Source organism: Lactuca sativa, chromosome 7 (assembly GCF_002870075.4).
Source record: "Lactuca sativa cultivar Salinas chromosome 7, Lsat_Salinas_v11, whole genome shotgun sequence".
NCBI classification, from domain to species: domain Eukaryota; kingdom Viridiplantae; phylum Streptophyta; class Magnoliopsida; order Asterales; family Asteraceae; genus Lactuca; species Lactuca sativa.
Window position 1 is genome coordinate 62587824 of NC_056629.2, and position 13374 is coordinate 62601197.

General features: G+C 36.3%; 1 protein-coding gene and 1 non-coding gene across 2 annotated transcripts; both read right to left on the bottom strand.

Moving 5' to 3' along the window:
- Window positions 1-710: 710 nt before the first annotated feature.
- Window positions 711-1841, bottom strand: LOC128127260 (uncharacterized). Its single transcript, XM_052765709.1, has one exon. It carries the CDS (start codon window positions 1839-1841, stop codon window positions 711-713), a length of 1131 nt encoding a protein of 376 aa, XP_052621669.1.
- Window positions 1842-8365: 6524 nt separating this feature from the next.
- LOC111893333 (uncharacterized) lies at window positions 8366-10831 on the bottom strand. The gene is made up of 6 exons (XR_008225242.1): window positions 10526-10831; window positions 9773-9984; window positions 9345-9639; window positions 9167-9253; window positions 8860-8951; window positions 8366-8734 (listed from the first exon to the last, which is right to left on the bottom strand). It is a non-coding gene; the product is annotated as an uncharacterized LOC111893333 (transcript).
- Window positions 10832-13374: the final 2543 nt, after the last annotated feature.

A 13374-nucleotide genomic window follows, 5' to 3' on the forward strand; every position in this document is an offset into this window, starting at 1 on the left:
AGTGGTTGTAGTATGGATGGGAGAAGTTTCGGATTAGAACTTTTTAGCTTCATGCGGGGTGGTTCAACTCTCATGGGTTGTGCTTTCTCCAAGGAATCAATTACTTCAATCAATTCATCTTCCAATGTGTACTTGTCAGCCAACTCCTTAATCCCTGACTCATCAAAGTGTTTGCTCAAGATGGTGGTCAACACATCTTGGCTTGACATCTCAAAGCAATCATTAGTACATGAATCAATAACATCTATGAAGTTTAAAGAATGAATATCGCTAGGATAACGCATGGCTTCAAAGATATTAAAGTTAATTACCTCACCATCGAACTCCATTGATAAAGTACCATTGGCTACATCTATTTTTGCTTTTGCGGTACTCATGAAGGGTCTCCCCAAAAGGATGGAGCTCGATTGTGGGGTGTTTTCATCACCCATGTCTAAAACATAAAAGTCAGCGGGAAAAACAAGCTCATTAACTTGCACTAACACGTCCTCCAATACACCTTTCGGATGTACCAAAGACCGGTCAGCAAGTTGAATGATAACTCCGGTTTTTGATAAAGGTCCAATTCACATTGTCTTATAACTTGAATAGGGTAAGACATTAATTGATGCTCCAAGATCAAGCATGGCACGTGGTACAAAAAGGTTACCCATTTTGCAAGGAACCGTGAAAACACCCGGGTCCTTGCATTTTTTTGGTAGCCACTTTTGTTACACGGCTGAGATATTTTCACCAACCTTCACAGTTTGATTTCCTTTAAGCTTTTTCTTAGATGTGCAAAGTTCCTTAAGGAACATAGCATATCTAGGAATCTGTGTAATGGCATCTAAAAGAGGGATATTGATTTCAACCTTTCGAAACATGGCCATGATTTCGTCATCTTCCCTTTCTCTTTTGGTGCTTACCAGCCTTGAAGGAAATGGAGCTGGTGTGACTTTCACTTCGGATTCTATTAGCTTCTTGGACTTTGGAGTACTCTTCTTTTCCTCTTCTTTGACAGCTTCTTCCACCTCAATCTCTTTCTCTTCTTCTTCTTCATCCGACATCCTTGGACTTTCATAGCTTTTCCCACCTCTTAGTGTAATCGCACACGCATTGTGTTTTGGGTTCTTCTCCGTTTGAGAGGGTAGCTTGCCTTGCGACTCCATCTTACTCACGGATTGAGCAAGTTGTGATACTTGTTGCTCCAAGATTTTTATGCTTGCCTTGGTTTCTTGTTGAAAGCTTTGAGTACTTGTAGCAAGGCTTTTTACTATGTCCTCTAAGGACATACTTGAAGAACTTGCTTGTGGAGGGGGTTGTTGTGGATGCCTTGGTTGGTAATTTTGAGGTTGGAATGGTGGTCGTTGTTGATTTTGAGGAAATGGTGGTCTTAGTTGATATTGATGCGATTGATTTTGCTGATAATTCCCTTGTTGATTGCCTCCCCACCCTTGATTATTGTTCCATCGATGATCACCTCTTGGTTGCTCATAACCTCTCTGATTTGCCCCTGAATAGCCTCCCATGACTTTCTCTTCTTCATTATCTTCCTCTTGAAGTTGTAGACAAATATCGGTTGGATGCCCCACTTGGGTGCAAATACCGCATGGGCGGGGTGTGGGCTGCACACCTTTGTCTTTGGCCAACATCATGACTACTTTCGTGAGCTCGGACAATTGAGCTTCAATCTGAGGAGTTTGAACTTCTTTTACACCCCGGGGTGCATCCGTATACCATTCTTCGTCATGGCTCGAATGTTTGGAATCTTCAGCCATGTTCTTGATTAGATTTCGGATCTCAGTTGGGGTCTTATCGGGAAAAGATCCGCCATTAGAAGCATTGAGAAGCCTTCTTTCCATGGGGGTCATACCTTCAATGAAATACTGTAGGAGTTGATACTCGGTGATCCCGTGCTTTGGACAACGAGCACAAAGTTTATTAAATCTTTCCCAATATGTGTGGAAAGCTTCTCTTTAGTGTTGCTTGATTCCGATAATTTGTCGTCGTAGGGATGAAGCTTTCATTTCGGGAAAATACTTATCCAAGAACAACCTCGCAAGGTCTACCCAAGTAGTCACCGTCCCCGGTGGGAGGTCATAGAGCCGGTCTTGCACTGCGAAGGGGAACGCCCTAAGCTTGATCTGATCCTCCGTGACATTGTGTGGTTTCATACCCACACATACTACATGAAACTCTGTAAGAAACTTGTGAGGATCTTCATTCTCTAGGCCCCCTAAATGTTGGGAGTAAATGAATGAGCCCGGATTTGAGTTCCAAGTTGGTGGCAGCTGGGTATGTGATACACAGAGGTTGTTAAGTAACCTCTTGTCTTGACCACTGACGGAGAGTTTGTTCGGGTGGTGGGTTTAGAGGATCTTGATTCCCTCCAAGGTTGTGTGCCATGGCTTGAGAATTGGGTGTTGTTTCTGTAGGTGAACTGTTTAGGATATTATGAATAGGTGAAGAGGGTGGAGTGGTATTTATGGGTGAGGCTAGTTGTGGTGAGAGTGATGGGCTGTCTGTTTCTGATGCGGATACACTTGAGAGGGGTATGTCCTCCCAACTGTTGATGACCGGGGAATTGGATGATGAAGAAGTACTGGAAACCGGTTGCCTCTTACGAAGCTTGGCTTGCTTCCTTAACTTCTTTGCAGTCTTCTCTATCTCCGAATCAATTGGCAATGGTGTACCTGTACGAAAAGATCTAGGCATAAACAATTAGTAACACCGTCTCTCCGGTAACGACGCCAATTTGTTAGGGGTGTCAGACCCAACAAATAATAGGGGTACGATATACTCCTAAGTAACACTACTCTATTGCACTAAAAAGTAGTACAAGGCAAGTAGGATCGATCCACAGAGACACGGGACAATCAGTCTATACCCTTTTTGCGTAAGGTACTTGTTCACAAAAGATGAAAGAAAATGGGGTGGGGGGGTTGATTGCAATGATTAGACAAATAAAGTAAAATCACAAGTAATTGGCCGAATGAGTAAATTAAATTCAAATATTATAAAGACTCCAACTTCATGTATGACAGTTCAACAATGTGAATCCAAGATGACAAGACTTTTGTTTCATTCTATCTAAGTTGGTACTTGAAAGTGTTAACAAGCTCTAACACTTTCCATTCACCACAATAATTAACCAAAACAAGCTCTTTGATTAATCCTAACCTTACTAACCTAATCTAAACAAGCTCTTAGAATTAGACTAGAAGATTGCATGAAGCTTTATGTGAATGTTCCCAACAACACCCAATACTCCTCATAAGCTCGGGAGTGTAAAAGTGTATAACTAAGATTTACACTAAATTCATTCAATAGAGATCAATTTAATGCTTGTTACTTGTTCAATTTCACAAAACAATTACGGATTTTGTAAAAGAGATAATTGGAATGACCTAACCCTAATTCAAATGGCCAATAAGAATCACAATTAGAATCAAACATTCGATTGAAGCAAAATCAAATTCATTAGATTGAAATTAAGAACAAACATCAAGTCATATGATTAGATTCACAACTAGAAAGTCAAAACATGAGTTGGAGAATTTAGAGTTCTAGCCACACATGACTAGAACAAAACCAGAAACCTAGAAGATGAAATCAGGAATTAAAATGCTTACAAATACGAAATTAAAATGTTTCCAAATGTTTAACGGACAATCCTTGCTAAAAACTTCAACTCCTTCTCCTAAAAAAATGCTTTTTCTTTTCTCTGCTTGCCCCCAAAATGACCTCATTCCCGAAAAAAGAAAAGAGGAAAAACTGCCAAAAAGACAGTTTTTAAGTCGAAAACGCCTCGTGTCGAAATAGAGCAAATCAACACGGTTCGTGTTGAGTGTAAACCAACCCTTCAATTCTCAATTCCAAATTTGAAGTACGATACTCAAAAATGCCCAGATAGCCCAACACGCCTTGTGTCCATATAGGCTAAATGAACACAGGTCGTTTTCATCGAAGTAAGAAAATAAGTGTTTGATAGCCAAACACGCCCCGTGTTTGATTCTAAGGCAAACCCAGCACGCCCCGTGTTGCCCTCTGGATGCTCGTCCAAACTTGATTTTTCTAATTCTTCCGATTCTCGCCCAATCGTCCCGCAATCTTCATCAACGCTCCCTAGCACCTCCAAAAGCGCGCTCCAACCTCCGATTCACCTGAAAATGACATGAAAGAGTGCAAATAAGGTTGTTCAAGAAATTAACCTAGATATGCTAAAATGAAATAAAAACAACGAAATTATGCTAAGGATATACATAGAAAAGGGCTAAAAGTTGTGCAAAAAGGGTGCACAAAATGCACCCAACACCCCGTATTACTGAAAGCACGAAATCCGTTTGTGGATCATGAAGATTCAAAAGGCTACTATGAAGTTGGTTAATGGTAGATAGTGTGGTATATCACTAGGGTTAGTTGTAGTCTATTTTCGTATCTATCGGTCTTATAGTTATACTTAAGCAGGATGAGGATGGTCTTGGTATTGGTTCAACACTAGTGGCTAAGATGGTTTGGGTTTGAGTGTTGCATTCCTACGCGAGTTAGTGAATTTCCAAGGTCTCAAGGGCCTTGTTTTCCAAAATAAAAGGTAATCCAAATGTTTTTTTTTTCAAAAACTCATTTTCCCATCCTCATAAGTCAATAAGTCATTTTGCCTAAAAAAACTAAATTAATAATTAATATAGCTAAAGTTAATTATAGGAAATAATTAAAACATTTAATTTCCCTTTACATTAGGGATATCAGTTTCATAACTCTACAACAATTTCATCACCAGCGACATTTACAATCGAATTACAGTCGTACTTCATTATCTATATGAAAATCAATAGTCGATCATATGATTAAGGGAAAAAGCATATTGATAGTTTAAACTCATATGGCTAGAATGATAATTATCAAGTAAGTTTCATATATTATTTTTCTTTATTAATTGTTTATATAAACAAAAGAATTTCATATTCCACTAACGTGGAATGATATGAAAAGTTCCAGGAGCCTAAGTTATTTTGCCTTTACATATAAACTAAGAAAAGTTATTTTGCCTTTACATGTGAACTAAGAAAAAAATAAAAGGAATTCAAAAATTAAAATAATAATTTTAAGGATTTTGTTTCTCAATGTGGTATTTTTTTTAATCATTTTTTAAGGATCTAATCGCATTCTTATAGAATATGTTTAATTTCTTTTTCTTTTGCACATCTATAATAATGTTTTATAAGTTTTTTTTAATTTTTTTTATGCATAAAGAATGGAGCGTTGAATGAAAACTAACTTTCAATGGAATGTAGAATTACAACCGATTCTTGAAGAATAAAACTTATAAACTAAAATAAATTCTTGAAGAATAGAAAGTAGATTGAAGTGGTTTTTGAAGAACAGATATTCAAATGTTAATTTTGATTTCAAATGTAAATTTTCAAAAATGTTATTCGTCTGTTCACTGTTTCAAAAATTTTGGTTCTACACTTGGAATTAATGCCTTACACTTCAAGAATGTTAAACTATTCTTCAAGAATGTCAATTATGACATATAATTCATGTCTTATTCTACAAGAATTTCTTAAAAAAATATCATTTATAACGATTTTCATGATATATAGAAAGTTTTACTTTAAAAAAAATGATTCTTAATGTTGTATCAACCCTGAGATTTGTTAAAAGATTGTATTTAACAAGCATAAGATTGAAATAAAATAAGCCACAACAGTTAATTCTTAATTGTTCTCATAATCAAGAAAAAATCAAATATAATAAGTGGCGAAAAAGGAAAAAAAAACCTAATTCTTAAATAATGAATTATGTCTTATGTTTTTTGAGTACCGTGTAAAAAGCGATTAAACTACATAAATAAAAATAAAAATAAAAATTTAAATTGATATCCCATTAAAATTGACCTTCCATATATATATATATATATATATATATATATATATATATATATATATATATATATATATATATATATATATATATATATATATATATATATATATATGGCACGTGGACATATGAATGAGAGTATTTATACCATTAAACTAGATTATACTTGTATATATAAAACTTCTTATGGAAAAAAGCTATAAGGATGAATTGTGCGTTGTGCATGACAAGCAACAATATTGTGGGTACCATCAAGGTGACTACTCTAACCATGAGATGATACCAACGATTATGTGTTTGGAGAAGCCGCAACTTCTCTATCTTTCTATTGTTCTTTTGTTCACAAATTATATATATATATATATATATATATATATATATATATATATATATATATATATATATATATATATATATATATATATATATATATATATATATATATATATATATATATATATATATATATATATATATATATATATATATATAAGAGAGAGAGGGAGAGAGAGAGTGTGTGTGTAGCATCCCAATGTTCAGGTACTTCTAAATTCATCTCTATAATTTTATTATATGTCATTTTGGTCCCTAAGTCCAAGAGAATGTGCCTTGAATCCCTAGTGGCAATTTCGTAATTTTGGGCAGGAGGAGTAAGCTAAGCGTACATGAGGGTGCGTAGAGCGTAATAGGGCGCGCCCTAGTATGCTGGGCGTACACTTATGTACGTGGGGCGTACTAATGTCAGGAGGAAACCCTAATTTTTAGGGTTTGGGTGGTATTTAAGCATCATTATGGCTAATTTCTCCCCACCTTTTCAGCCTCTACATCCTTTGAGATGTTTTTGCAAACCCTACACTACTAGAAAAAAGGTCTTTTACGACGCTCATTGCGCGTCGTAAAACGCTCAGACGACGCGCAAATGCGCGTCAAGGAAGGCCCTGTCATAAAGAGAGATGACGCGCTTTTGCGCGTCGTCTATAGACGACGCGCATTTACGACGCGCGGTTATGACACACAATGCGTATCAAGAAAGGCCCTGTCATAAAGGAAGACGACACGCATTTGCGTGTCGTAACCTTACGACGCGCGTGTTTATGACACGCAATGCGTATCAAGGAAGTACCAGTCAAGAAAGGCCATGTCATAAATGAAGACGACACACATTTTTGCGTATCGTAATTTTAATTTTTTTAAAAAAAATATATATATGTATATATTTATTAATTTATAAATTAAATTTGCATTTAATCTCTCATAATAGAAATAAAATACCATATACAAAAAATACAATCCATTGCATAATATAAAATAAAATACCATATACAAAAAATACAATCCATTGCATTTAATTTGTATGTATAACAAAGACACATGTGTTAAACTTGTTACCATTAACATCTAATCGTATGGATTCGAGTGTTAAACTTGGTACCATTAATATCTGATTCATAAGTCCTTTCAACAAGATTGTTACCTGCATAAATGAAAACAAATAGGAACATTAACAGCCCAGCATGCTCAAGCCTCATCAGTACAACAAAGGAGACAAAAGTAATGTAATAAGCCAAACATTAAAACCAAACATTAATATAAGAGATGGGAAATCTTTTACCTGAATATAACTAGCACCAAACAAACCACCATTTCCAAGCTGGAATTGAGTCCGATGCAATGTGACTAAAAAAACACAAATCGCTCTCAAATTTCACTTACCCCTTTCACTTTCACATAACACCAACCAACCTACTTATAAGTTGCTAATTATCTAGGCTATTTTTCTTTTTCTCTTGATCAAAATAACATGTTTATGCCCAAGTCAATTACAGAATTGTATTCCTTAGTATCATGTGGACACAACATATGCTGAAAAAATTAAATAATTTATCTTTTGCTGCAACTGGATCATACAAAGCTAGACACACTTTTATATGTTTCAAACATAAACTTATTGTGTAATGAGGATCCAAATGGAATAATTCAGCCACCCCATACTCCTTTGTTCTATCTCGCCTCTATAATTTATTTCACCGTTCAAGAGAAGGGTATAAGGGGTTTCATAGACATTATGAATTAATTTATCCTTTATTCTACTTCCCTTATTTGAATTAAACAATCTCATCATAAAACGTTCAACATTTCAACATATTATACGACCTAATGCACTAAAATTCAAGTGATGTAAAACAATAAAAGTTGCTTTGAAAGTTCATAAATAAAAAAAATTACCTTTTCAAATTCTGCATAAACTTGTGCAGGAGCTATGGTCATCAAAGTTGACAAAGCAAGTACTGCAGCTTCTTGTTCCAAATGACTAGTACTCATCAACCCCATTGGTCCAGGCAAACCCTACATATTATACCACAACGAAGGGTTAATAATAATTAATAATATATAAAAGATAAGATAAAAAGTAATCAATAAAAAAATATCAACACTCGGAATCAATGATTCCAAGGGTAAAAAAAACTTACATTGGAATCAGAACGCTGCAAAGGGCTTCTGGAATCAGCTCTACCATGGGAATAGGGTGATGATGTTGATGCTTTCTCATTTCCTCCTCCTTCAGGGCTTCTGCTTCTAGAAGGTGACCTACTCCTACGTGGAGGAGACCTACTTCTGTGTAATCCATCAGTTTATTGACACATCACATGATAAGGGCATTCTAGTCTTTTCAACACTAGTACTTCTATGTAAGTAACAAACACATATAGAATAGTGAATAGTCCATCAGGGCATTCTAGTCTTTTCAATTCATTGGGGACCCACAGTGGTGCCTTGAATTTGTATGAAGCAAGACCAAATGCTGGTAATGAGACCACACCTGTCCCACTGAAATGCGTTACAACAGGTGGATGCTCACATTCATTGCCTGAAACAAAAATAAAAACAATAATAATAAATTAATAATGCAACTCGTAAATTTTATAACTATAAAAAAAGGTTGTTTCTCAGCCTGAAAAATCCAGGGAGATTTATATGATATATATGAATGACCTGTAGTAGGAGTGTGAAGGGAATGAAAAGTTAGAAAACAAGCATCAAGATCTTTCAAGGTGGGCCCCATGGGAATTCTGTATATTGGGTACCTGATAAAAAGCATCAAAAAACGGCCATTTAGTAGTAGCATATTATGTGAGAAAGAGCAAGTAGCAAAGACCATATTAAGAATCTGTTTGATTGGATGGAATGGAATGGAATCACAAAGGAATGGAATGAGTTGTGATCATATTTGGTTGGTCTGTAGCAATGGAATGAATCATTCCATTCCTTCCCAAACTCTAGTACTTATTAGCAATCATACCAAGCGACAGAAAGCCAACTAGATGGCAGCAAAGTCACAACTTCTTAGACTTTTCAATTCAGGGAAGCGTTGTGCAAGATCAAGTATCTGTTGCAACAAGAAAACAGAACTAAACTAATTATCCAAAGATTTATAAATAAAGAATAAAACCCGCTTTCTTTGTTTTTTTAAAGCTAACCTTATCACACAAAGGTTCTCTGCCCAAAGGCTGAATATGTTCCATGTACTCAAATATCAAGCAACTTTGAGTGGTGGCAGAATCACTATCATCACTAGAAAAGTCTTCTTGAACTACATTGTTCTCATCATTCATTGACAAATGATCCATTCGGTGAAGAATGTCATTCTTTGGGTGATGATTATTACTCTTCTCCCTTAGATAATGTAAAGAACCCTTTTCCTGTTCATAATCACTGCTCCCATCACTACTTGAATCCGTAAATGAGTTATCATCAATATCCTCAGTTAGTTGCCTGTAAAGCAACAGAATAACTAGATTATTTAAATTTCATAAAGAAGCATAATAGATGCTACTAGTTGAAAAGGAGCCTGACATAACCCTAAACAAGAAAGAGGAAGAAAGGAAGATATTTACTGTTCCAGTACCTGGAATTTATTGAAGACTTCAAAGGGTCTACATATATTTGAATTCCAGATAAATAAGGCACATAATATTGGATCACACAATTAGCTTCATTCAATATTAAAGGAACTCCAGCACCATAAGCACTCCACTCCTTGAAAGATTCCCACAAATCACCAAGAACAAAGTATGGTTGATATTCCACATCACTTGTCCTCCATCCTCTCATAGTTCTCTGCTGCCATAAAGTTCAAGTAAAATCATTATTTGGATCAAATACACAACTACAATACCCCTGTTTATACATGATTACTGAACATTAACCATTTTATTGTACTCTAATTCTTTTTGGAAGATGGTGTGCTTTAGCAGAAACACATATATTTTGATTGTCAAAATATGGAATCCTTGATTAAACAATAGAAATATAACATCAAAAGCAAACTCTGTTCACTCATAAAAACTGAAAGGCCACCCTCAGGGCTCACTGAATAATAATTCAAGCTGACTTCATTTGCTTTCAAACATGAATTTCGGAGTAGTGCCAATGGAGAAAGAGAAAACCACAGCTAAAATGTAAAGTAAATTATACTACTAAATTATAAATCAAAAATCTGATTAATTGACTATCGCATACTCAAATTGAATAAACCAAATGTTCCTATAAGTTACTTTACTCCATGATATAACGAATTAGCAATACAAGTATAAACTGAGACGACTAATTTGAATTAATTCAACTCATTTCAATATAAAAGATTAATATCGGTACAGACCTTGGAGAGATGTTGACCAGGAACAGAAGGCGTAACAGTTTCCAAAAACCGTTCAAGATTACACAACGATGATGTTGCCGGCACCGCCACCACTGAGGATTCCAACGGCTCAGGATTTGATGGCTGCATGAGTTGATTCTCCGGCTCCTCCCTGACAGAAGATGTCGTAGATTGGGTCGGAGTAATGTTACTTTGAGCTCTACGGAGGTTCTCTTGATGCTGACGAATCCTTCTCGCTTTCGCCGGCATGTAAAACCTATCCTCTCCACCACTACTTTGTCCATGCTGCAATCCAGCGCCCAACATCTTCACTAAAACCCTAAGTTACAAATCCTTCGATCTCACCAATAAAACCGGTCACGAAAGCTACGATTTGTAGACAAATTTAAAAGTCAATGAGTTTGATTTTGATTCATTTTTCTGTTAAAGATAAATTAACAAAAAAAAAGAACAAAACTTTTTGTAAACGAATCGTTAAAACAAGATGAAAATCAGCCGATTAAAGGAGTTGACGGATTTAGAAAAACCCTGCAATTTGACAAAATCAAACGAAATCAAACAAAAGCAACGATTGTGTGAGAAATTCAACAAGAGCTGACGAAGAATTAGTCAAATGGGAAGGAGGAAGAGCGGATATCCTTAGACGACGGCTTAGGGTTTGCAGATGGTGGTGTGGGGGTCGTCGGTTGCTTTACAGAGAGATATGAAGTCGAGACGAAAAGACGAGATTGACCCATCTGGTAATAAACGGACTCGGGAAGCTGAACAAAATGACCCGAGATTGACCCATCTAGTAACAACGCTATTGATGCCATTCCTTCCATTTTCGACTGTTCATCCTCCACTTCCTTTATTGCTACTTCTTCACCATCTTCTATTTTTTCTGTATTTAGACTTGAGAGTATAATTAGGGCTTTTTCTAACAATTTCAACATCGAGTGGGAGATATGGTGGTTCCAGTAGGTAGAAGTGAGGGAAGAAGTAGGCAGCAGTCAATGTCGGGAGGGGAAGGAAGGAGCGTCCATAATTTGGGCAAGAGGGAAAGGAGAAAAAAAAGGAAGGCGGGATTTTTAATTTTTTCAGAATTTCATTTCCCCCTACTGTTAAAGGATGGAACGCGCGTTCCATTAAAAATTATAAAGCGACATCCTTAGACGACGCGCATTTTATTATAGGTGCCCTCCGTGTTTTTTTAGACACTAATTTAAGGGCGCGCAATAATGCATGTCTTCTATCCTTAAATTTTTTGAAGAGATGACATTTTTCTAATGTCACTCTCCTTTGCGTAACGTAGATCAATGAGCGTCGTATTTTGCGTGTCGTAAAAGGCCTTTTTTCTAGTAGTGCTAGCCCCTTTGATGTGTGTTTTGAGCTCAAGAGTATGTTTTTGGTGTGTTAAATGAAGAAGAAGTTGCATCAAGGAGCCTTGAAGTGGGAACAAGCTTATGGATCTAGGATCTCTGCCTTCTTGAGAAGCTCCAGAAGGTATAAAATCTATACCTTGATGTTTTGATTGTTAGATCCCATTTTGGGTGTTTTATGTTGCTTTTCTTTTCCCAAAGGTCCCATATTTGTGCATGGTTGATTAATTTCATTTTGAGTTGTTCTTCCAGACCCTAGGAGGGGTCCTAAGCCATAAATATGAGGTCCCAATTGCTAGAATTGTTTCAGCAATCTTGTAAAAGGTCTTAATGGATTAAGACCTTATGTTAAGGACTCTATGGACGTGTAAAGTCATAAAGTTGGAAACTTTATGACTCTAGTATGCGCCTGGACCTTAGATATGAATTATGGGCTTAAGTGCTTAAGCCATTAAGCACTAAATGGATTTTTGTTGGTTGTGAGGGTACGCCACGCATCAGTGGGAGTAGGGCTGTTAATCAGGTCAACCCGATCGGGTTTCGGGTTAAACAGGTCGGGTTAGTCGGGTTTTCACAAAAAATAATTTAACCCGGTACCCGACCCTATTAAGATATGGGTTGGTCGGGTTCGGGTTAATCGGGTTTCGGGTTAATAGGGTCGGGTTAGCTGGGTTAGTCGGGTTAATACACTAAACACTTAATTTAAACATAATATATATGGTTTTTTCAAGAGTGCAATCTGATATAAATCCAAACCATTTTTTTACTCTTTTCTTAACATCAAGAATGCATACAAATTTAAACAAATTAAAAATAAAAGATCATGGACCTCATGGTTATTACAACATACGAGAAAACATGCATACGACAATAGCTAAAAGAGTTCTTCCATTATAAATATTAAATAGATGAACTTCAATCTCTAGTTAGCGATCAACACCATGTAGTTTATTCATGTATATAGTAAGTTTAAAGTAGAAATAAGTATCAAAATAAAATCATTACTTTCTCAGCCGCTCTAGTAATTTTGAGATGTGGAGGTTTTATATCTTTTTGGACTTCAACTTCACAAATGGGAGTTACTTGACCCTCATATGCTTCTAGAGTCACAAAAATTTACATTTTCAAAGGATTTGTAGTCTTTTTCTATAGTTCAAGTAAAGAGCAGTGGAATATGTAAAGGTTGTGAATTCCTAATCGGGTTATTCGGGTTGACCCGAAACCCAATTTTTTTGTAAAAATCAACCCTAAACCCGACCCTAACTACAAATCGGGTTTGTCGGGTCAACCTGAATAACCTGATTTAGAATTCTAATCCTATTAAACCCGACCCTAATTACCTCATTCGGGTTAGGGGCGGGTCGGGTTAATCGGGTTCGGGTTTTTTTGACACCCCTAAGTGGGAGTACTCCCCACGTACTCAGTCACCTACCCCGATGGTGGTCTTCTGCGAGGCTTCACGTACACTAAGCATACCCAAAGAGTATG

Coding starts and splice junctions, on each gene's coding strand:
- LOC128127260 (XM_052765709.1), bottom strand. CDS start 1,841: ATGGAAAGAAGGCTTCTCAATGCTTCTAATGGCGGATCTTTTCCCGAT.